Source organism: Protopterus annectens, chromosome 9.part0 (genome assembly GCF_019279795.1).
Source record: "Protopterus annectens isolate FY-2018-M chromosome 9.part0, PAN1.0, whole genome shotgun sequence".
NCBI lineage: Eukaryota > Metazoa > Chordata > Ceratodontiformes > Protopteridae > Protopterus > Protopterus annectens.
In genome coordinates this window covers 1,613,914,095-1,613,939,415 of record NC_056743.1, presented here as the reverse complement: position 1 = coordinate 1,613,939,415, position 25,321 = coordinate 1,613,914,095, and the positions used below count along the sequence as shown (strand labels likewise).

Genomic DNA, 25,321 nt, shown 5'->3' with positions numbered 1-25,321 from the left:
TCCTGCTGAGTGGCAGACGCCACCACCATAGCATCCACAGGTACTCCCTTGGTCAAAAATTCTTTCCCAGGAGGCGCAGATAAGAACTTATTGGGGTGGCTAGGAACTGGCTCCACAGAGTCAGGGTGTTCCCACACCCTTCGACAAATAAGATCCAATAATTTATCAAAGGGTGGAGACACCCAGGAGGCGGAAGGCTGTGCTCCGAAGGGCTTGAGTAAGACCGACTCCTCCTCAGAAGGGTTTTTGGATGGCTAGTCGCCCCGCTGTCTCAAGATCTCCAGGATATCGGAGAACGAGACATCATCAGAGGACGACTTCGGGGACTTTTCTGCATCATCGAGGTCAGTGTCCGAGGTGACAGACTCATCTGGGGAGTCTACGTGCTTCCTCTTACACAACTTTTTCCTGGGAGGCTCCTCAGGCATGGACTCTGAAGGGCCCTCAGAAAGCAGGGGACCACACATGGAGGTATCCTCAGGCCTAGGAGCCCTGCTGTCCAGAGATAGGGGGGCACCAGAAGCTCTAGTCGCAGCATCTGGGGATGGAGTTGCCAATTCAGATGAAGTCACTACGGACTTGGCCAGCCTGCTCCTCATAGCCTCGAAGGCAGGTCCACCAGAATCGGATGAAAAACCCACCTCCGAGACCATGACCGGAGACGGGGTACCCCTAGCCGAAGGACCAAGGGGGAGACTCGGAGCCGAAACCTGAAGCCCCGATGTATCCCCCTTGGGTTCGACTGAGGACACCCTTGTACAGAAACCTGTAGAAGGGATGGAAAAGGTTGGAGCCGAGGTTGGATCCGAAAGACTAGCAGGAGGTTTGGGAGCCGACCCAAGGACTTCACTCAATTCGGCAGACTCCGACTCCAACAACACCGAGGCTGTCAGAGGAGGAAGAAATGGAACCGATATCATGGCTGGCTCTGGAGCCGACTGGGCTGGAGCCAAAAATAATTTAGTTAACACTGGTGACTGGAGGAGCCTCTGGACCACCCTATCCACATCCGAATCCGACAGCCTGGAGGACTTGGAGGAGACAGAAGGGGGTCGAGAAACCTTCTCTGTCGGAACCGAGACAAGACTGGGGGAACGGCTCCGAGTCGGCTCCAAAGGGATCTCAGCCGAAGCAGGCTCGAGAACCACCGCAACCTCCTTCGGTGCCGACGACCGTGGAGTCGAAGAAGCCGACCCCGAAAAAGACAAAACTTCCTGCGGCTCCGAGACCAGTGGAGCCGAGGAAGGAGATATAGATTTTGACCTTTTCTCCAGAGGCTCCGATGAACTAGCCGGAGCCGGAGACTTCTTTTTAGTCTTAGACCTGGATTTCTCTGAGGAGGGAGAAGACACTAAAGTTTCCTCAAAGGAGGGTTTAATCAAACCCTTAAGGATAAGCTTATGTTCTTTTTGCTCCTTGCCAGACATAAGGAAACACGACCGCACACTCAGCAGCACAAGGAGGGAGGGTGAAAAGGGCTCTAACTTAAACGCCCGAACACTAAAGACACAAGATAGGGCAAAGGCCCTCTAACTTAAACGGGCCTAGCCCGCCAAACAGAAGGATTACCACACAAAACACACGATAGGGCAAAGGCCCTCTAACTTAAGCAGGCCTAGCCCACCAAACAGAAGGATTACCACTCAAAAAACCACAATCAAACACAAAAGGGAAACAGACAGCGTAGCTATTAAAATAGCTTTTTGGAAATAATAACTCGAGCAAACAGCTATTAAGTCAAAAAAAGAAAGGGTACTTAGCCACAGCCAAGTTGAGACCACGTCGTTACTCTAAGAGCGGCAAACGAGATCTGGGGGTTTGGGCGTGGTGCATCCTGGGATACAGGGTTGGCCCAGCCAATGAGAGACTTTGTGCTAGTTATAACGGCCGAGTCGGAGCCGATTCTCAGCTCCGAGCTCATCAGTAATGAATGTAGGCAAGATAGGATCGCATTACATCAGTGGTTCCAATAAATGTGGATGTACACCATACTGAGCTGCTTAGGCATGCAGCTTCAGGTAGTACTACAGTTCATACAGGAGTTGGATTCACCAGCAGTAGCACTCAATAAGCATACATGTGCTGCTTTAGCCTACAATGGGCACCCCAGTCAACAACAAGGGACTACATTAGACCGTATGGCATACTGCTTTTTCAGCCTAGCAATTGCATACACATCTTTTGCTGGGATCACAGCTAGGCCACATAATACCATGACAGAAACAGTTTCCCACTAAGCTATCACACATATACTGAACTCTGACACCATCACACACAGTCAACCTCACATAGCAATTATTGCAACAAGTACATGTGGGTGTGTATCACTTCGTAGGTAGGTAAGAGGCTATTGGCCCTAGGGCCTATAGAAGTCTAGCCATATGCTACCCTGGCCTTTGACACACAGGTAATTACATTTCACGTGGCCCTGTCAAGCAGAGACACAGAGGTGATTGCCTGGGTGTATTCATTATCTCCCATACAAGCTTCAGGATTATTTATGATGACTGCTAATTAGGAGCTTTGTTTGCTATGGATAATTGGTTTGTTCCAGAGTATGGGATGTCTGAGATAGGAATCTATCCCTCCAGCATGTGCTGTTTATTGTGGTCAAAAGGTTTGGGTCCCTAGAGAATGTCGCTCATAGAGATTGTGATCTGTTTACCTGGAGCATGTCCAACAGCTCTGAGTTTGACATAGCTTTGTATGTTAGGCAGAGGTCACCTCTGGGTAGGCGGTATGCGACACAGTCTAGTTGTGGGTTTGTGAGATGGTCTGCATAGGGCATCTGTTTGAGGCCAGTATTACTCTTTGTGAGGTATGTCTGTGTCGTTTCCAGTTGCTGTAGATGTCGTATGAGGTACATACCACATGGGGCATTGTACTCTATAATGGGCTTTATGGGTGATGAGTAGAGGGGAACACTGACCTATATTTCCCTGGATGACGCACCTTTTGTGATGACGTGTGCCACGTAGACAGATGACATGACTAGTGTGGCACTGTGATCATCAGAGGGGAGACTACTGTCCACCTGTGTCCCATGGTCTCTTATCACACCTTCAGTGTTAAGTAGACTACCACCTATGTGGTAGTTAATGGGTACAGAGATTTGGCAAGAAGGGATGCCAATGCAGTGTCAATATTGAGTGCGAGTCCATGGCATTGTCACCAGGCATCTGTTGCAGTAAATATGACCCTGTCTCTCTCTCTCTCTAAATATATATATATATATATATATATATATATATATATATATATATATATATATATATACACATACAGATAAACATCCATTGGTGTACATATAGAGATACATATAGGCACATATACAGTCCACCTTTCATGGTGGGGATATCAATTATGCAAAGGTTATGAGGTATACAGTTATGTCATAATATTACACAGTGTTGTGCGGAATGCATTGAAGGTGTTCTCAGCCCATGTAGCTTTAGCAGGCCTCACTGGTTGAAACACTGCAGACCTGGCGAATCATACCCACAACGTTTAACCACCACATGTCATATACCAGCACTGTATGCTGTCTTGTTTGCCACACACTGCAACCACATAGAAATATGCACATAACAACCTTCAACAATATATATATGTCCACCCTTCACAAACAGTTGCAGTATGTCCCTTGCTCTATGCACATGTACAGATGCTAATATATCTGACACAGACAGATCTCTCCGTATGTGTGTGCCATACACACACAAGGTACACACTGTTGTAAGTTCGTGTACCTCACGGCTGACCTGTTGGGCCTTGCTGCAACAAGAACAGGTGTCACATGTAAGCACACAGTAATATTAGAGGGTGTATATAGCTGCAAATGCTTGGTTAGCATACTAGCCTGGTATAGCTGTTGCCAATACTAAGCTACATGTTAATATGGCTATCATGCATTTGTTACTCTGTCACATCCATGTTTACATAACCGTATGGGCTACTCACCCAAACAGACATTGTACACACTACTGTACAGAACACAGATAACACGAATCCGATGTTTGACATTTAATGGGGAACTACATATGTCACAGTCACATCCCACTGCACACAGCTACACACTCATTTCTCCATGCCAGTAGTTATGCAGGGCATCTGTGCACTGATACGTACTGCTGCCACATATGGATGATTCAAACTATGTAGGGTACTCTTCATAAACATCTGCTACATGCCAGTAAATACATAGCTGTTACATACCTTTCCTTTGTATGTGTTTGTATTTGTTGTTGTATATCTTCAATTAATTGTCAAGGTATATTTGTTTTTCGATATACGTTTTCTTTTCAATATATTATTTAATTTTCAATATTTATTTTTTCAATATATTTTTTATTTCAATATGTATTTTCATTTTCTTTTCAATATATTTAATTTTCAATATTTATTTTTTTCAATATATTTCAATATATTTTTTTTCAATATATTTTTTTTCAATATATTTTTTTCAATATATATTTTTTTAAGTATATTATTTTGTTTTCAATATATTCTTTTTATCATCTTTTTTTTCAATATATGAGTTTTTCTTTCAATATATTTTCTTTGGATCTTTTTCTTTTTTTTCTGCTGCAGCTGTTGTCTGCCTCTGCGTGCGTGCGTCTCTATCTCTCTCTCTCTCCCCCTCTATACCTGCAATGAAATGATTGCATGTGTGGACAGCAAGTACAGACTGCCTTTACAGGTATATGCACATGTGCATGTGATGGCCTCTGTACCAATTGGTGGCCACCATTTGGCAATTGCATGCAGCCTGTTGTGTGGTACTTGCAGTACAAATTGTCATAGCAACCCAGTGCTATAAATTGCTAAGTTAGGTAGGCGTAGCCCTTTCAGATTTCCAAAGTGGGGACCATGCTTGTTTGCTGTGGACACCGTTGTGTAAGTCAGAAGGTTGGTATACTTCTTCTAACTGTTGCCAGGGGTGTAGCCAGTGATTTGAATGTTGTACTCAGACCTGAATGTTGCCACTTCCAGTACACAGTTGACAGTGTAGAATTGTACTCATCCCTACAAATGCTAACACAAGATACATGGGAGTATGTAGTTTATTTTCTACTTATACAATTAGCTGCCATACATACATAGTTATTGAGATGTTTTCATTTGGAACATGAACTGTTTGGGAAATGCTATACTGTGGATATTAATGTACTCACTTCTGCACAGTTTGTGCTTTTTATTTTGTTGACATTATCACAGGATGTTCATGAAAACTGGACAATTCCAGGACTGAGTATGCCTACCTACATCCTTGCTGGACCCTGAACACACAGGTATTTTGTACATTTGGTTGGGGATTGTCCTACTATGATACTGTGTGGGGGTTGTAAAGTGCTGCTGTAACATTATTTACTGCTAGAATGGCTGGTTCTGTTATCACAGTCATGTAATGCAATTCCACAACAACTGCTGGCAAAGTTCCACAGAACAGGTTTTGTGTTATGGCATTACTATCATTCCTTTACATTCACTCATTCTGATGCATGATATACATATTTCAGCAACAACCTGCTATATATCTACTGTGGCTTAGTGGTACTTTATGCAGTTTAGTGTGTCCAAGGTCCGGGGTTCACGACTGACAGTGGTGTTTTATTTTGCTGATGAGGAGAACAAGGGCCGTCACATGCAGGGTGACTAAGGCACTTTTAAGCAGTTGTAAGCAGGTTTGCGCAATGCTTAGCAATACTTAGCTAAGCACACACATGCGCACACTAGCGCAAACCCGCTAACTACTGCTTAAAAGTGCTTACTCCCGCTATCCCCCGCGCTAATTTCTTTGAAAGAAAAGAAAATGGGGAGATAGGAAAGTGGTGAAAAAGGGGCACAAAGAGGATAAGACAGTAGGGAAAACAGACAGGGATGTGCAGGACGGGTGTAGGGAAGGTCGATAGCTGCCCATTTCTTTAACAGCAACAGCTGTGCATATACTAGGAATTTGGAGGGAATTTTGAAACCTTCAACCCCTGAGAGAGAGGTGAGGACAACAAAGTATGTTGTACTGCCAATTAAATTTCAGTTTACGTGTCCAGCGGACATGTGTGCAAAATGGGCAGCTATGTATGGGGTGTAATTTTTTTGTGGGAGCAGATTGCACTTTTTTTTTCAGGTGAGAGAGGAATGTGGGGTAGGGGAAGTAGGTATATTTGGGGAGGTAGGTTGGGGAGGTACACAGACAAGACAAACAAGACTCATACAGGGACGGAATATGACACATGGGGTGGGTGAACACCATTGACGGGGAAGGATGTTTGAAAATCGCAAGCCCACTGCACCTTCACAGCCCAGAGGGTGGCTGTGCTGGGGGCTGCGTAGGAGGGGCAGGCTCACCCGTGAGTCATGCCACTCTCGCCTCGAGCTGGCGTAGAGGATCAGTGACTGAACGCTGGATCTCCCTACGCACCACAGCCCGGTCCGTTCAGAGGGTGATAGGTGGCCCTCCTCCAGCCACGCTTGCATGGGGTGATGAGCCCCATCCCCTGCAGTGCTTCCACCTGAAGGTAGCACAGACCCAACGGAGGAGGAGGTCCCGGGCTGGGCACCAGACCTGCTGGTGCCAGGTGCCATCGCCAGCTGAGGTGGGACAGGTGGGTCCGCTGGGATTGGCCTTCCCATACGTTCATTGTTTAGTAGGATTTAATGACGATATGGGCTGGTAACAGCCAACAGCATTCCAAATTAGTTGTAACAGCATGCAGTAAAATCCTCATTTACGTAACACCCCAGAGTTCAAACAGTTGAACAGCAAGCATAACACATGCATATATAGAACAACAGTGGACATTCCAACAGAATGCAGGATTGATTGGTGGCAACAGGCCACCAAGATTGTGGTGTTTGAACAGGGCACATGCATCAAAGTAAATGCAGATATTTATAAAACAATAGGACATATGTCCCAGCAAATGTTTTGAGATTAGACATACCCACTGAGGTGTGGAATTGCATTGTTTATGCACATACAGTAGGGTGTAAAAAGATACCTCCATTAACATCTTACATGTACTTACAGTTTACACTACATTCCTATTGACTGCAGGTGTATATCCCCTACATGTATTATTACACTAGGCAACGGGCATTAAGTTGTGTAATGGGTTTGGCTAGTTCCTTATATACTTGACCTGTATCTGACATACAAACTGTCCAGGACGCAGATGTTACTGCTACGTATTTATATATTTTATTTATATTTATATATCTACATATCTGGATGTGTTCAGGTGGCATTATCAGTTATATTTCTATAGCCCCCTACATTTCTAGCAGCACACTGACATTTCTGGGGAACACATTAACAAGCTACCCATGTGCCAGATTTACCTATGCATGCCAGCCATTAACCAACAGTTGAGGACTGTATATATGCTTCACAGCTACTGGCACTCCTTCATCCACTTTATATGGGCCTGGCCAAGTGCGGGTTGACAGCACTTAATACAACAGTACTATTTATATAATGCAAGAGTACAACATTTCGAAGTAAGTGACACAGACACACTCCAGGAATTATACCTTTATTAATTACATTACACACTTTTCTAGAGGCTCACTCATTTATTTGATATTACAGTGCATGCAGAGGACTTATTCAAGACATATTATACCTTTATTAATGGGTTACAACACTCATTTTAAGGCTCTCTCACTTATTTTAAATAACAGTACATGCAGATGAATTATTCAGGGCTTAGTATGCCTTTATTATTGGGCTACAACACTTTTTTCAGGCGCTCTCACTTATTTTATATAACAATACATGCAGAATAATTACTAATCTGCCTGGTGGCACAGCCTATCTGCATAGGCTTGCTGATTCGCAGCACGGACACCTGCAGCTGTGAAGTAAATGAAGGGATATTGAGACATACCTGTCCATTATATAGACTACAATAGCAATTTTTACATACTCCATTCCATGGCTACCTACTCAGCAGTGGGGCATTTTCATTTCCACGGGCCTCCTGTATCCATTGGTTCAGTTGGTCCTGTTTCCGTCTCTTCAGGTCTGCAAGGTGGTGTCTGACCTGCTCACCAGTCCGAGGGATGCCTGTAGCACTGGTGAGATCATGTGCTAAATGGTTCCAGGCTTCCGCTTTGTACTCAGTGTCTTGCATCATGAAGATGGACGAGGAGCCAAACCATCAGTTTTGACTCCTCAATGCCCCACCGTTGCACTCGAAAATGATAGCCCTCTCCAGCACCGGCCATTCTGACTGCAGATGAGAGCTACAACCAGTTATGGTGATTATTCCCGCCTATGGAGCTTAAACATGCCTCATTTCCTGCACTTATTTGTGATTGGCCAGTTTTGAAATATCTCAGCTGAGTGCACACCTGCTTAGCACTGAGTAAACTTTGATTAATATGTATATGTATGTTGACAGTGCATGAACAGCAAAAGCCGTCATGGCTTAGTGGTTCAGTACTGTGATTATGGTGCACATTATCCCTGGTTTGAGGCCTGTCATTGCTTTTTATTTTACTATTGGCCTGACTGGCTAGGAGGTGTGGCTGTGTTTAGCTGACTTTGCTCAACTTTGCCCAACATTGCTCTACGTTGCCCGACGTTGCGCTGGATAGCACGGTGCGCAGCTCCACGCAAACATGTTTTGTTTGCGCTAGTTGGCTCGATGCGCAGCTACGCGCAAAGCCATTGCGCTAGTTAAACCAGTGGTTAGCTATGGGCAATTGTTCTTAAATGTGCTTAATACTGCTAAACGTTGCTTAGCAGTGCTTCACATTGCTTAAGATAGGTTACTTATGCATTCATTAGTATGCATGACCGTTTCACCTTCTTATATATATTTAAAACATTGTTCACTACTACATAAGCCATTTCAATGCATTTTAATAGAATTTAAAAGGTAAATGTCAGGAATTATTTTTATGCACAGATTTCATACAGAAAATGGAAAGGGGAGTGGTGGGACTCGAACCAGGAATGCCTCCTCTTTGTGCGAAGGCTCTACCACTATGCTATTGCTATTTGGATTAATTTCCATATAAGTGGTTTATTATCCTCTTCGATGTCAAAACTGCTAATTGTAGCTAAGCAATGGGCACACCCGCGTACACACGGGCAGCTATATCGGGAATAATAATAAAAAATTGTTTTACATTTTATTTCATTTGTACAGGGGTTTTGAATGTGGAGGAGTGTAGTGTTGGGGGTATACACATTTGAGCGGACTCGCTCATATCTGCTGACATTTGCAGTTTAGCCACTTGCAGGGGCGTGAATATTTGGACTGCTCGGCAGTCTGACATGCCCCCCTGCACTCCTACACACTCCGTGTTAGCCTTGGAGTTGAGTCAGCGCGCCCTTATGAAAATGCATGGCGCGCTGACGTCACACTCTTAGGCTGCCATTTCCGAGTAAGACTTAGTTAGTCTTACATGGAGGATTACTGAATCCCCCCCCCCCCATAGTGATTTCATGTACACCAAGTTTTACTGGGGTTTCACCAGTTTATGCTGTTTATTTTGTGTGTGTGTGTGTGTGTGTGTGTGTGTGTGTATGTATATATGTGTGCATGTTTCTACATGCATACATATATATATATATATATATATATATATATATATATATATATATATACTGCTGTGAATTAGCTAATGCAAAAGGTTGATTAATATTAGGACTGCTTTAACTCTACAGTGCTATTGCAGTTTGTTGGTAAATGTTACTTAGCATTCATGTGCACTAATAAAGTGTTTACCAGGTGCTAACCCTCTGCAAACTGCCTCAATCCCCGAAAGGCCTGCAACACTAAAAGGACACCACTCGCTGAAGCTCCTATACGGGAAGCAAAAACAGTTCTGCCCCTCTACAAATAAAACTACCAAGGTTATTATCTCTTATAAGCGCATAATACATGTAAAAAAATGAACCAAAACATAAGTGGCAGGATGATGGATCCTCTTTATCAAAATACACTTTAGTGCTTTTGTCAATGGTATAAATGACTTCTTCAGAATGCTGTAATTAAATCAAAAGGTACTTCAACAAAGTGTTAGTTTAAGGGTGTGCGCACTTATACAACCAGCTTATTGTACGTTTTTTATATTTTTTTCCCCTAACAGATTTGTTTGCTTCTCAATTGAATTTTACAGGTTATAGGTCACATTAAAGGTGGGAAAAGTTTTGAAATGATTTATTGTGGTCTCATTTTTTATATCACAAAAACCTGGTATTTTAACAGAGGTGTGTAAACATTTTATATCCACTGTATGTGTGTGTGTGTGTGTGTGTATGTATATATATATATATATATATATATATATATATATATATATATATATATGTATACATGCACACACGCGCACCCACAGATATACATGCAAGAAAGAACCAGGCTGTTCCATGGCATTCCAGTGACTCACACTCATTTGCATGATCACTGGAGTACAACTGCCAGGCTTTTCCTCAGAACAAACTGACTGTGTGTCACAAATGGAAATATGTCAGCCTAGATATCTGGAATTTTGGAAATAATTATATATTTGTGAATATTAATATGATTTATATAGAAGTGTGACAGAGGGAGATAACTGCTGGCACAGCTGTCTGGAATTTTGTAAATGGTTATGTGTCATTTGTGAATATCAACATGATTCATATGCTTGTGTTACAAATGTATTAGAACTGTATGTCATGCAATATGGTTTGTACATACATGTGTGCTGAAGAGATATGTTGTAGAGTACTCAGCTTAAAGATGTATCCACAGTGTACCCTACTGGAAAAGAACAGAAATGTATATAAACTATTGTAAATGTATATGTTTTAACAGTGGGAATTGGAACATAGATTGTTTAACTTGCAAAACTTCAGAAAAATAGTTGAAATTAAATTATTTTATAACTGTGCCGTAAAAGATTGTTTCAGTGCAACAGGAGGCATAATGTCTTGAACTAGAAATTTTTGTATTGTCTTTAAAAGTGGAGGAATGTAAATTATTTTACAACTTCCAGTATTTGCCTTAGATCTAAGAGAAGTCCTTGTTTATGTATTTTCACAGAGACATGCTAAATGCTACCAGCTGCAATGGGCGGTTTCACGTGGGATAGTCAGATGACAAGAAGTGATGTCATGCCGCAAGTATCCCAGCAGCAATATTCATGTGTCATACTGTTTGACCAGCCTGGAGATGTGTGTGTCTTTAATATACATTGAAACTCCACCTCCTTTGGCTTTGCTGCTCACAGTTTGGGGTCTCAATGTATGATAGAATGAGTAGCAACCAGGTAAGGCTGGGGTGCTCTCCGCAGCTTTGAACCAGGTTTCTGTGACTGCACAAAGGTCAGCATCTTCCAGGGTTAAGAATGCTTGGAATGAGTGCAGTTTCATGTTTAGACTCCTAGTGTTTTGCAGCATTACCTTTAATTTGCATTTTGATGAAATTTTTAAGTTGGTTTTATCGACCTCAGGAATTTTCATAAAAAAGGCATTATGGGGGAGGCAAGGGGCTCTGCCAGAAGCCTGAAGCCCAAGTAAGACAGATGCAGACCATCTCTAGCAAATATCCTGGTACTGGATCCCTCTGGAATGACAGCAGAAACCTAAGCCAATTGTTAAAGTCAATCATTTTCTGTTTGCATTTAGGCATCATTCTGGGTGTTGGTAGAATGCTGCTTAAGGCTAGGAACATATCTGCCTAAGACATGTATTCAGCAAGCTCAATCGTGTCTCTGAGTCTATGCTGTCTCACTCACAAGCCAGTATATCTGGCACTGAGATGGTTATCAACACGATCACTACACCTCAACCACCAACCACAACTACACAACACACACCCACATATGTGGAGGTTCTCAACAAAAACATATCCAAACAAAGGAGACCTCAAATGCAAAAAAAACACATGCTAACTCCACAACCTTCCACACCACATATCACCCATTTATTATATGTTATCTTAAAACTAAATAATACTCATTCCCATGATATCAAAAATATTAATACCTCATCAATACCTTAAAATTTAATATAAAAATCACAAAAACTGTTCAGCTATTACTTTTTTCATTCAGGATCATTCAAGTATGATAAAAAAACATTCTATAAAATTATGCATTACTATAATTTATAATTAGAATTATTGTAGTATTCAGTTTTAAAACAAGTTGTATTTAAATGTGGTCATTCAAATCACAGTAGGTAAAGGCATTCAATTTAAAATGCTAGAGTAGTTCCTTATATTATAGCCTACTCTCCCCCAATGTCCTCTCCTGGGATTTATTTCCACTACTTCAAAGATACCAAATTTGAATTCATTATGTGAATGCTCAAGAAGGGTGTGCTTAAAGAGGGAGTTTAATATGTTCTTATTCCATATACTATAAACATGTTCATATTCCTTTTCTAAATGTTCTCTCAGTTTTCCCTACATAGAAACAGTTACATTTCATACAAATAGCTAAGTATGCCATTCCTATGATTCCACGGTTCCATCTTTATAAGCTAACTTTTGATTTCTTCATATTACCAAGTGTAATAAAATCACCCTCACAAATGTACAAAAAAGCATTTAGCTGTTCTTTTCCTACTTTTCCACTCTTTTTCAGTGTGGATTTCCTCACTTCATATATACCCTTTAAATTACAACCTGTTTTAAACACAAATTTTAGGTACTGAAACTACTACTCCTGTGGCAGCTGGATTAAATTTAAAAATATTCCAATTCTTACTCAATATATCTTTCACTTTCTCTAAGGCATTGTTATATTCTACTACCACTGCCCTATCAAACCTATTACTATAACTAATAGGGGTATCTCCACCCCCCCCTCTAAACCAATTCCCCATAAGGGTTTATATTTTTACCCCATTCATCCAACACCTCACTAACCATGTTATTAACTGGTTCAGTAGGGTATCTTCTATCTAAAAACATCTGTGTCAATTTATCCAATTCCTGAATGACACATCTTTCCTTTAAGTCATTCTAGCAATTTGAATACATTGACCTTTAACTAAACTATTTTTGCGTGCAAATGGATGTGCACTTCTAAAAGGTAAATATGAATATAGATTTCTTATTATAATAGCCCGCGGTGGTGCTGCGGTAGCATTGTCGCCTCACAGTAAGAAGCTGTCCGGTTGGATTCTCAGCTAGAGCGTCTTCTGCGTGGAGACATACATGAATGGGCATACCTTTGTTGAAGGTTGTGCGTCAGGGCTGGTAACTCGGCACGTAAAAATCAACTACCAATCATTAGCGGACCGGAGTTTCGCTGTGGCGACCCCTAACCGGGAAAAGCCGAAAGACACAAATTTCTTATTATAATAATATGCAAAATTAAGTAAGGAAGTCTTACTATTTGAATATTCCATAAATTTTAAAATATATTCCTTCGGTCCTTCCCACAAGATAAAAATGTCATCCAGGAACCTTAAATTTAATATACTAAAAAAACTCAGAATGGAGGACAAAAGAATTTTCCCAAGCCAAAAGGATTAGATTGGCATAAATAGGCAAATACGGCCAAAAGGAGACAAGTATAAAACAATACTTCACCCAGAAAAATATACTTGTCGAGGAAATAAGGCAACCTCTGTTCTTCTTTAAAATGTTTTAATGTTCCACCACAGGTAAATAACACGCCATCCAGGAGCACAAAACACAGCAACAGCAAGAACACAAAGAGCATAAACGCCGATAAAGTCCACTGCATTTTCGTTTCAGAAACTTCTTCCGATGAAACTAGATACATATTGAAGTTTCATGAAGCTCTTATATACTCTCCACATTGAAAATCAACACATATTTCACAAATTAATTGCCCAATTAAACAATTAAAATTTCAAAAGTGCCCAAGCCTTATATGGATTTCCTGTGTACAGCTGAACTACTAACTTCTTTCTATTAGTTCCTTTTAATTAAAAACACATACAATTAAAAATTTTAAAACGTTTAAAAACCTTGTTACAATAAATATATTCATATCAAAGTTAATAACAGAGTTGGAAATATGAATATATAACTCAGGACACTCACTTTACAACTTTAAAAACTATTATAGATGTCTTGAAAGAAGCATATTCAATTCAAATACTAATAGTGCCAACTATAGGTCATGTTGTGTACTGCTACCTAGTAAACAATTGATTGTACACTTTTAAGTCGGGTGGCATAAATAGGCCCCATTGCCACTCCTTTTGTCTAAACATTTCTCTCTCATAACATATGAAGTTGTTTTCCAATACCAAGGTAAGTTCCATAAGCAAATTTATTTATGCGGTACTCAAAACATTAAAAGTTACCAAACTATCAAATAAATAAGCTAAACCCTCCTTCAAGGTAGAAGAAGAAAATAAATCCACTACATCAATCATTAAAAAAAATCCCAAAGTGATAGCTATACACGGGGTTAGACTCCCCAAACAAATCTCACAAGTCTATATGAGTGTCCCTTTCAAAAATAAATTTCAATGTTATGTCAACATAGTCAGTCAGTGGATGAGTTTTAGACTCACCAGCTGCTAACACTGGTCTAAAATGGGGACATTCCAAGTTTTTATGAACTTTTGGGATCTGAAAAAATAGATGGAATAAAGGGTTTCTTAACTTTAAGAAAATTAAAAGTGGTAATAGAGACCCTTCCATCAACCAAAAGTTATTCCAAAGCCATAACAATCTTGTGATATTTGCTAGTGCCATATTTGGAAAAAAAACTTACCTGATCTGAAACTCCTCCACTTCTAACTTTCCATTAGCAAGACCCTTACCACATCAGGGCAAAATATAGGCCCCCCCCTCTATGTCCACCTCAGCCTGTAACTACTACATAACTTGTATGGACTCCCTATGGAGTCCCTAAGCATTAAGCCAATCACTATTCTTCTATGGGGACTTCAGCTACACCATTAACTCATACACATACACATCTTCTAGCATGTACGCCGAGAGATTTCTGGATTTCATCAATACAGACTCTATAGATGAGTCAGACTGCACCAAACCAGGGGTGATAAAATCTTGCATTTGGTCATCACCAATATGGGACAAATGTTCTCCCTACCACTTGCAACTTCCTCCATGCTCAAATTGGATCACAAGTCAGTCAGATTCACCTTAAGACTGAAGCCAAAAGCATTCTCCCATATTTTTGTTTTAAGAGATTATGCCAAAACTAATCTACTGAAACTGAGTGATGGTCTTGCTAAATTCAACATCCCCTTCCAACTCGACAGCCCTGCTGCTTATGCAGCATCCTTTGCCAGATTATATGTACATGTTAATAGCTGCATAGTTGCATATGCCCCCCTCTGAAGTAAATACGTCAAATTCAAAAATATACCCTTGACAGAACCCAAACATAAACATGCTCTATAATAAAAGCAAAAAAAATGAATTGCGTAACTCTCAAGATACAAAAAATATCTTGCTAGATTTAACAAGGAACCCTAGACTCTGATCAAATCAAGCAAATCCAGATATGAGGTGAAAATAGCCCACCCAGGCAAAGGATAACCACAAAATCTTCTTTAACTATGTTAGACACAGTCCCAGCACCAAGCAGAAGACAAACACAGTCTACTAGCAGATATATCTAACTCTAACCTTGCCCCCCTTTCCCTCCTACATTCCCAAATCTCATGCATGCATCTACAACCCCCCACCCCCAAATGTACCATGAACAAGTTGTTCTTGGCGCACTATCAAAAGCCAGGGAAACTGCTTCTATAGGGCTGGATAACATACTGGACTGTTTACTGGCCAGCCTGAAAATGGCTATTTAGTGTCTACATCTAAACAGACTTTGTGCCAGACAAATGGAGGACAACAACTGTCAAGTGTCATCCCCCTGCACAAAGGTGGAGAGTCAATGGACACACGAAATTATAGACCCATAAGTTTGACCAGAATCTTACGTAGGATACTGAAGGGATCATTATGGAATTAATAAATAAGGACATAGGTAACATACAAACTCTTGACCCAACTCAGTTTGGATATGTCAGGGGCAGATCTTGCCAAATTAACCTAGTTGATTTCTTCAAGAAGGTTACCTTAGCAATGGATAAGGGCAAATCAGTAAAACCACATATTTAGACATCACAAAGGCATTCTAGACCATCCCGCACTTGGGCATACTAATAAACTATCCCAGAAAAATGTTAATCTCTATGTATCTCTTTGGATTGCAAACTGGCTCACAAACAAATCCCAGGGAATTAGGGTGGGCTGCTCTTTTTCTTCCATAACACTTGTCACTATCTGTGTACCCCAGGGTTCATTCCTTGGGCCACTCTTCTTTTGCATTTACTTCTTGGAGGTCAAAGCTACTGTTAAGGGTTTGTGGCTGACTAAGTCTGCAAAGGACTGTAAACTTGGTGCCATCATAAACTTCCCAGAGGACACCAAGATTCTTCAAGATGGCCTTTCCCAAATCAATAGCTAGTGTCAAAATCATGAACTACCAGAGGACACCAAGATTCTTCAAGAGGGCCTTTCCCAAACCAACAGCTAGTGTCAAAATCATGAACTAAAATTAAATGCCAAGAAAGGTACATACAATTCTTCGGCAAGCACCAAGTCCCTTGTAAATATCACATTGACAACACACCCCTGAAGACTGATCCAGTAGTTTGGGACCTGGGAACCTATAGTATGTGGGGCAAGGAACTGTGCTTCATTTATCGCATATCCACTTTTGTATGAAAGTCCTTTTTCATTGAACAACTTAATAAGGGTATGGCGTCCAGGGATGTGCTCAGTTTACTGTATTATGCACTCACCAAGCTGATCATACAGTCTAATGTACCCTTTGCTAGGTATCTGTCCATGCATTTGACAGAACTTGAATGTCCACAATGTTTTCTTAGTAAGAAAACAAAAGGTCTAAATCATAAAAGTTATGCCACCTGTCTCAGTGCCCTGTCCTATTTTTCAGTGTCATACATGCTACTGAGGCGCAATCTCTGGTAAGCATACAGAGCCTCAGCAAGCCCTGTCACATCAGACCTGCTACACATTTGCATACAGAGCCTCAGCAAGCCCTATCACATCAGACCTGTTGTACATTTGCATACAGCCTCAGCAAGACCTATCACATCAGACCTGCTGCATATGTGCAAGTCCAATGGGGCATAAACACCTGCTCAAGATATTTAAATCTATTTTGCAGCATGAATGTGTTGAAGGGATAAACATGTATCACAGAGAATACCTCTTCTTTGGAACTGTCTTCTTGTCCACATAACACAAATTACTTCTCTTATACTTATAAACATAATCTGGATGAATGAATGGGTAATTACAAATTCAACTCTGATTTCACAGATTGTTTCTCACAGACAGGGGCTATATGTAAATGTTCTGCTCATCTCTGAGTTATTCGTACTTAAACATGAGGGCAAAAAACTTCATAGAAATGCAGGGCTAGGCTTTTAAAGATCCTCATGGACCAAAAGCCTTATAAGTACCTATGAACACCTTCCAACAGAAAACAATGTTTACTGCTTAAGCTGCAATACTGTAAACTTGGCATGTACTCGAGGTACAGACAGTGCAGAAATATATGACAAGATCAAACAGTTTAACAATGTGCCAAAACTCAGTTCTTCAGTATGTAGTCTGACAGAGAGTTGTGTGTCTATCCTCCTGCACCTGCCTCTACAGAACTATAACATCCGTCTGCAAAATCTTGTCTTACACTTTGCTCATACCAAAACATGCATTTGCCCTTTGTACTTCTCATGTCAGTATACTGGAACCAGTATAATAAGATATGACCAGTATACTAAAACTACAAATTCAGGGAGACAATTACTGAACCAGTCTGGAAAATCAACATTATTGCAGTCAAATGTTAGACCTTCTGATTACAATCAAGTATCCAGGGATTCATAACAATGCACTGCTACCCAACAGTGCTTATTCCCTGGTCACATTTTTATAAAAATAACAAAGCTTCCATCATTCACCTTTTCACTCCTAGCAAGATCCAGTACAAACAAATATGCATTACTATATGAATGTGAAAACTTGGATTAGATCTTTATACTGAATGACAGCTCTAACGAAAAAGCCAATATGCTACTACCGAGCATTCAAACCTAATAAATACAATCCTTTAGCCAAAAACAAACAGAAAGAATGAGAAACCTGTACAGCTAAGGAAAAAAAACACTGTGTGGGCCGTAGGACAAAAGTGTAGATATGCTAGAAACAGTTTCTAACAAGAAGATTTAAACTTTGCATGCAAAGCATGAAACAATAAAGTAATAAGCACTATATGGAAACAAAAATAGATGTATCTAAGACAAAGGCAAACACAGCATCTAGTATACCCCCCCATCCCCATCAGAAAGTAATCAGCACCTTAAGTGAAAGGTTCCAAAATATAATTTTTGACCGTGGATATTTCACATTCATGAATGTGGAAACTATAAAAAGGCTGATGACAATAATTTCGTTATGGAGGAATTATGCATTAAAGTACAAGTTCCTTACCTAAAAACCGGGGTAGCTATACAATCCAGGAAGAGCACACTGTTCCATTTCATTTTACAAAGCTTGCTACTAATCAAGTGGCTATTATATTAAGTTAACTCTCACAAAATGAAGTCCAGTAAGTGACTCAGTGTCTATGATTAATAAAACATTAAAAGACTTTACTTGTAAACTACTTACTTTTATGCAAAATTCATCCATCTGCTAGTCTTTTATCTAATTCATATGGAAATAAGGACTATTATTGATTTCCTGAACTGTCGATATCTATCCTGCTGTAGGGCTTCAATCCTATCTCACAATTTACTACATTTGAGAAAGTGGTTTCAAGTGTTTTCAGGGACATTGATTTACAATTCTTCAAAGAAATGAAATTTTACTTGCATGAAATAAAATCCAAGAAATATTCTCATGTTTTCTAAGTGCAATTTCCAGTCATTACCATGATCCACTATAATTTTTAGTGTGTGTGTGTGTGTGTGTGCACATATACATGTGAAAAGTTAAAGTAACACTCAGTAAGTATACTGTACGTAGTAATGGTAAGAAGCAACACAAGCTATGGTACCCGAGTGCTCTAAAGTTCCAGATTGCATAAACACCCCATAAAAGTCATTACAGCTGTACAGATGGCCATGCACATGTATCTCTGTTTAAAGCATATAGGCCTTTCTTCTAATCTTCTTCTTGCCTGCCTGCAAGGTGCACGGGGATGGAGCCCTTGGCTACGACCCAAATGACTGGGGGCCAGTTAGCAGCCCGGGTAATGGAGGAGCTAGGAAGGGGGAGATGTGAAGGAGTGTTACCTGATTGCCACTAGGAGGTGGTTATCAAGCCAGGGGGCACACTAGGAGGTGCTATTTCCCTGGTGAAGACCAGCGAAACTGCCTTCTGTACTTTGGGGGAGGGAAAGGGCCACATCAAGGGAACATTCTTGCAGAAGTGAGGGACATTCTTCACATATGGCCCATTGCACGTCCTATCTCCACTTTTTGCACAGTGAGCAAAGGAAGGCTAGAGCAGAAAAGGCAGAAAAATTGTGACTCACCCTGATACCTGTCTCAATAATGATCCTTTCTAGCCAACCCTCACCACGGTGATGGGGAACAAATGGCCCAAGTGGCTATGAGGGAGTTTGATGACAGACAAACAGCAGGGACAAATTTACTTGTTTGTATTTGTTAACTAGGTTGGAGTTCAGACTCAGCCAGGGAGTGCTATCAGGTTAAGAGACTTGCTCAGAGTCTAACGCAGTTAGGTATCCAACCCTAGACTACAGGAAGAAGTCTGTTAACAGCTCATAGCCTTAATCCTCTGCACCAACTGCTCAAATGCAAAAAAAAAATGTATCCTTCTTCTCTGAAGTCCTTCTCTCTTAAGTGATACAATCTTCAGTCTGGTTCATAAGTTTATAGGTAGGTACTAGGCTATTAGCCCTTGGGCCTATACAAGCCTAGCCAAAAAGGTACCCTGGCTTTCACCACCCAAGAAAATTATTTTCTTGTGCCCCTGTCGAGCAGAGCCACAGAGTTGATTCCTGGGGTGAATTTTCTATTTCCCATCCAATCATCAAGATTGTTCTTGAAGAGTGCTAATGAGGAGCTTTGTTTGATATAGATAGATAGATAGTTTGTTCCAGAGTATGGGAAGTCTCTGGGACAGGAATCTATCCCTCCAGCATGTTCTGTTTAGTGTGGTGACAAGGTTTAGGTCCCTAGTGCGTGTAGCTCGGAGGAATTGGGATTTCTTTAAGTGGAACATGTCCAAAGCTCTGGGATTGACATAGCTTTGTATGTTAGGCAGAAATCACCTCTGAGTAGGCGATATGCGACAGAGTAAAGCTGGAGTTTGTTGAGATGGTCTGCGTAGGGCATCTGTTTGAGGCCAGTAATCCTCTTTGTGAGGTATTTCTGCGGCCTTTCCAGTTGTTGTAGATGTCTTGTGAGGTACATACCAAAACAGGCACTGTACTCTATAATGGGTCTAATGAGTGACAAATAGAGGGGAACAATGGCGTCTTTCTTCCTGGATGAGAAACCTTTTGTAATGAGGTGTGCCACACAGAAGGATTTCCTGACTACTGTGGCAATGTGATTATCAAAGGAGAGACTACTGTCCACCTGTGTCCCAAGGTCTCTTATCACACTTTCGGTATTAAGTAGACTACCATCTATGTGGTAGCTCATGGGTAGAGAGTTTTTACCAAAGGGAATGACAATGCACTTTTTGGCATTGAGCTTGAGTCCATGGCTTTGACACCAGGCATCTGTCTCAGTGAGGCCCTTTTGTAGGATGTCCACATCGTTAGGAGTTTCAATTATGGCTCCTAGTTTGCAGTCATCTGCGAACTTCGTTAGCCAAAGACCTTCTGTGTTAGCTTGTTCTTCAGAAAAGTAGACACCAAACAGGAGAGGACCCAGGACTGAACCATGTGGTATTACACTTGTCACTGATCTGAAGTCGGATTTGGAGTCTGCTACTTTACAGTGTGGGTTTTGTAAGCAAGCCAGTTGGAAACCCACCTTGTGACATAGGGATTTATACCTAGTTTAGTGAGTTTGTCTATAATTCCAGAGTGGGGAATGGTGTCAAAAGCCTTGGCAAGATCTAGATAGGCCGTGTGAACCACCTTACCCTCGTCTATGGATTTGGTGACTGTTTCAAAGAAGTCTATCAGGTTTAGGAGACATGATCTGCCTTTTACAAACCCCAACTGGATGGGGTCCAGAGTTTGGAGATTACCAATGTCTTTGTTTATAAGTTCCATGATGATATGTTCCATGGCCTTCCAGACCAGGCTCGTTAGGCTAATGGGGCGGTAGTTCCTGGGGTCCGTGGTGGCTTCCCCTTTGTGGAGTGGGATAAACATTGCTGTGTGCCATTCAGTGGGCACAAAGCCTGAGGTGAGGCTATGATGGAACATGGTGCTTAGGTGGGGTGCCAGTTCATTCTGTAGTTCATGTAGAACACAGCCTGGGATGTTGTCAGGTCCCATGAATGCTGTGTTCTTGGGTTTGGAGAGAGTGTTTTTTACCTGTGCAACCGTGATTACAGGAATTTTGCATTCTTCTGGTATAGAGATGGGCCCTTTAGGGGGTGAGAGGGGGGTAAAGTTAGCACTGAACCTATCTGCCAGAATGTTGGCAATATCAACTAGCTTTGGAGGATTTTATGAAGGATCTCAGCTTCTTACTAAGGCTGATTAGGGACTTCCTCCAATCATGGGATTTTACTCTCTTTTGCAACAGTTTCTTTCTTCTGTTGTAGAGTTTGTTTATGGCAGGGGACCACCAGATTGGTTCTGTTAGGGATAGCACGATCCATGCACTCGTTTAAGTGCTTATAAAGTGCATTTGTGTAGGATTCAGCAGTCGTACCTCAACTGTCCGTCTGCATGGTTGTCGTGAAGTTTGCCACTTCTGTCTTAAGAAATGTGAAGTTGGCTTTGGAGAAAGTTTTTATGGTGATTTTCCCTAATGGGGGGTGGGATGTGGATGTCTAGGCTGATTAGCTTGTGGCCGGATCTGACCAACGAGGAATTGACCTCTGGTGTGGAACACCAGTCACCCATGTTGGTAAAGACCAGGTCTAGGATATTGCTACTCCTGGTGGGGGTGTGGATAAGTTGATCCACGGCATTGGAATTTATGAATTCCAGAAAATGTTAAGCAAAAGACTTGGTACATGAGTAGTTTTCCCAGTTAATGGTGGGGTAGTTGAAATTGCCCATTATTAGGGTGTTGAGTTGCACCCTAATATTTTCCAGTGTATCAAGAAATGAGAAGTGGGAATCCTAGGGCATGGTGGGGGATCTGTAGCAAGTTACAATTTGGATTGTGGTCTTGCCCAGAGTTAGTTGCAGTTGGATAATCTCAGATGCATTATGCTGAGCAACTAGCCTGGAGATGTGGATATCCTTAATGAATATGGACACGCCACCACCTTTAGTGCTTCGGTCCAGGTTAGGTGGCCGAAAGTTGTGGTATAAATTATAACCTAGTAATGCAGGGGTGCTCGCTGGAGCCTTGAACCAGGTCTCTGTCACTGCACAGATGTTGATGTTCTCCATTTTAAGGAGTGCCTTGAGTGAATGCATTTTGAGGTTTAGACTTCTAGCACTGAGTAGCATTGCCCTCAGATTTTGCTTGCTTGTACCTGTTACAGTGGTGAATTTGTCATTTGAACCTTGCCTAAGAAAAGGCACTATAGGGGTGGCAAGAGCCTTAGCCAGTATCCGGAATCCCAAGGGCGACAGGTGCAGGTCATCTCTGGCCAAGCATCGTGGTCTGTCGATCATGTCATGCCAGCAGACAGATACTGGATCCCCTTAGAATGACACCATAAGCTTAGCCAATTGTTGAAGTCAATCATTTTGTCCTTGTACTGTGGTATAATTCTGGGTGATGGCAGGATGCTACTCAGGGCTAGGGTCATACCTGCCTGGGCTACAAGATCGAAGAGCTTCTCCATGTCTCTTTTCATGTAGTCCTGGGAGGTACATCTCAGGTCATTCACACCAACATGGACAATGACAGAATCATATTTGTACTTGTTGTCTCTCTCCTTTTTCTACTTCAATCTTTACACTCTCTCATGCCTTTATTTTAGCACTTTATTATTATTTCCACATGTACAGAACTTCCTGACTCTCATATCGCTCTCTCATGTACATAGTTACCCCTCGGCTTTTCATTAAGGTTAAACTCGATAGCATTACTCTGATACATTACAGCAGATATTCCTCACTAAGCTCTTTATTTTATTATTTTATATCTACAGCATCAGAAGCCAAAAAGACTTTCTTAAAGTGTGTGTGTGTGTGTGTGTGTGTGTGTGTGTGTGTGTGTGTGTGTGTGTGTGTGTGTGTGTGTGTGTGTGTGTGTGTGTCCGTGTGTGCGTGTGTGTGTGTGTGTGTCTATATATAAATATATACAAACAACATGACTTTTTCCCTAATGCTCCACTTGGACCTGGTTTCCCACATTTCTCATATCTCTTGGGTTGAGTTTGAAATGAGATACTTGGTATGTGATGTATGCATGCAATATTTGTTTTGTGTGTGCTTAGGATCAGTCCAATGTTCATGAAAAGAAACATAAACATAATAAATACATTAAAAAAGTTATAAGGCTGACAAAAATCTCAAAACAGCTTAGATAATACTGTGTGCACTTTTATCTGGTCAATAAAAGGTAGAAGAGATTAAAATGTAAAGTGCTACTTAAAAATGACATCCACAATTATATATGTCTGTGCTCAATGAACTCTGCCTGGAAAATTAAGTACATATGTATGTATGTGTGTATATGTATATATATGGGTCGACTACGGTTGATTGAAAACTCACTTGACTGAAAATGAAATTACTAGGACCACTTCACTGAAAGCTCACTTCACAGAAAACTCATTTTGTTGAAAGTCATAAATGGCCTTTTCCCCACTATAGTGCGACCCTGGAGTTAGTATATAAAGTAAGGGAAACATTTTAAACTATACAGTGATACTTACAAGTGCAATAAATAATTGTTTCCAAGACAGAATATATAACCAAGATATTTGGGGGGCTTTGCCCCCCACACCCCCCCTTACTTTATATACTAACTCCAGGGTCGCACTACAGTGGGGAAAAGACCATTTATGCCTTTCAATGAAATGAGTTTCAGTCAAGTGAGTTTTTAGTGAAATGAGCTTTCAGTGAAGTGGTCCTAGTAATTTCTTTTTCAATCAAGTGAGTTTTCAATCAACCGTAGTTGACCCACATATATATATATATATATATATATATATATATATATATATATATATATGCACATATATCTATATGCACATACATATACATCCTTTTATTATAAATGTTGCTCCCAAAATTTCCATTTTGGATATGCTGATGTTGAAATTTGGTAACATGTCTGAATTATCAGGAAGTTGGCCTTGTCTGCAATCCAGAGTGCAGATAAGTGACTGCATGCCTCCATCTCAATCTCCTTCAGTTCAGAGCTTTCACCAAAGTAAATAAACATCAGTGTGTGTATTTATTTCACATAATAACCAACAGCTATCAAAATCACGTTTGCAATGCTGTCACTAATTTTCTACAATGAAGGCTTTATCTACCAACTTTCACAACAGCAGCTGAGTCTACAAACTCTTTCAGTTTTGAATAATAGTGAATCCTTTTTATTAATTTTCCCAGCATATGCAAACAAGGTTATTGATGGCACAACAAAAAGGAAGTACAACTGTTTGAAAACCTAACTTGAAATATTGCTCAGTTTATACATGGGGAATTAATCTACATTATATAAGCACTGATTTTCCTACCTTGGTTAATAATAGCATGTCAAGAAAGTCCAAATGCTTCTTTCCAGATTTAGTACCACTGAATTGCCCAGTCTTCAGGTCTTCCTGTAGCTGGACCAGGGACTCCTTTCTCTTCTTTATCACAGACTTGGAAAAACTGTGAAGGACTCCAAGTGCTTTGCGAAATCTGAGTCAAAACAAAAAAGAAACACACTAGGTGTACTGCAATTTTGTACTACACATATATTCACTCTGCCATCCTAGAATTGTGCTACTGTTTATTAGGTATACTTTTTAGTGTTTGGCAATACAGCAGAGAGAGATAAAACAATGAATTTCAAAAGAGCTTCATCCTGTAGTCTTGGGATTTAGTCCCTAAGACTCCTCTTATGCACTATGTGATACTGGGCGAGATAGGCAGGGCTGTGTTCCCAGGTCACTCTTGGACACAGGCTTATATAATCGTGTGCCTGTCTTGATTAATGAATGAACAGACATACTGTGGTAGCAATGATTAGTTTCAACATTCATTCCATCCG

At 40.8% G+C, this 25,321-nt stretch overlaps 1 protein-coding gene across 1 annotated transcript in view; it reads right to left on the bottom strand.

Annotated features, from left to right (window-relative positions):
- Positions 1-25,321, bottom strand: part of LOC122810728 (cytochrome P450 4F3-like) — a 3,229,861-nt gene that overhangs the window by 1,440,904 nt on the left and 1,763,636 nt on the right. Inside the window, exon 8 of the mRNA XM_044082292.1 lies at positions 24,804-24,969. Within this exon, the coding sequence (XP_043938227.1) occupies positions 24,804-24,969 (166 nt within the window). The remainder of the gene's footprint in view (positions 1-24,803; positions 24,970-25,321) is intronic.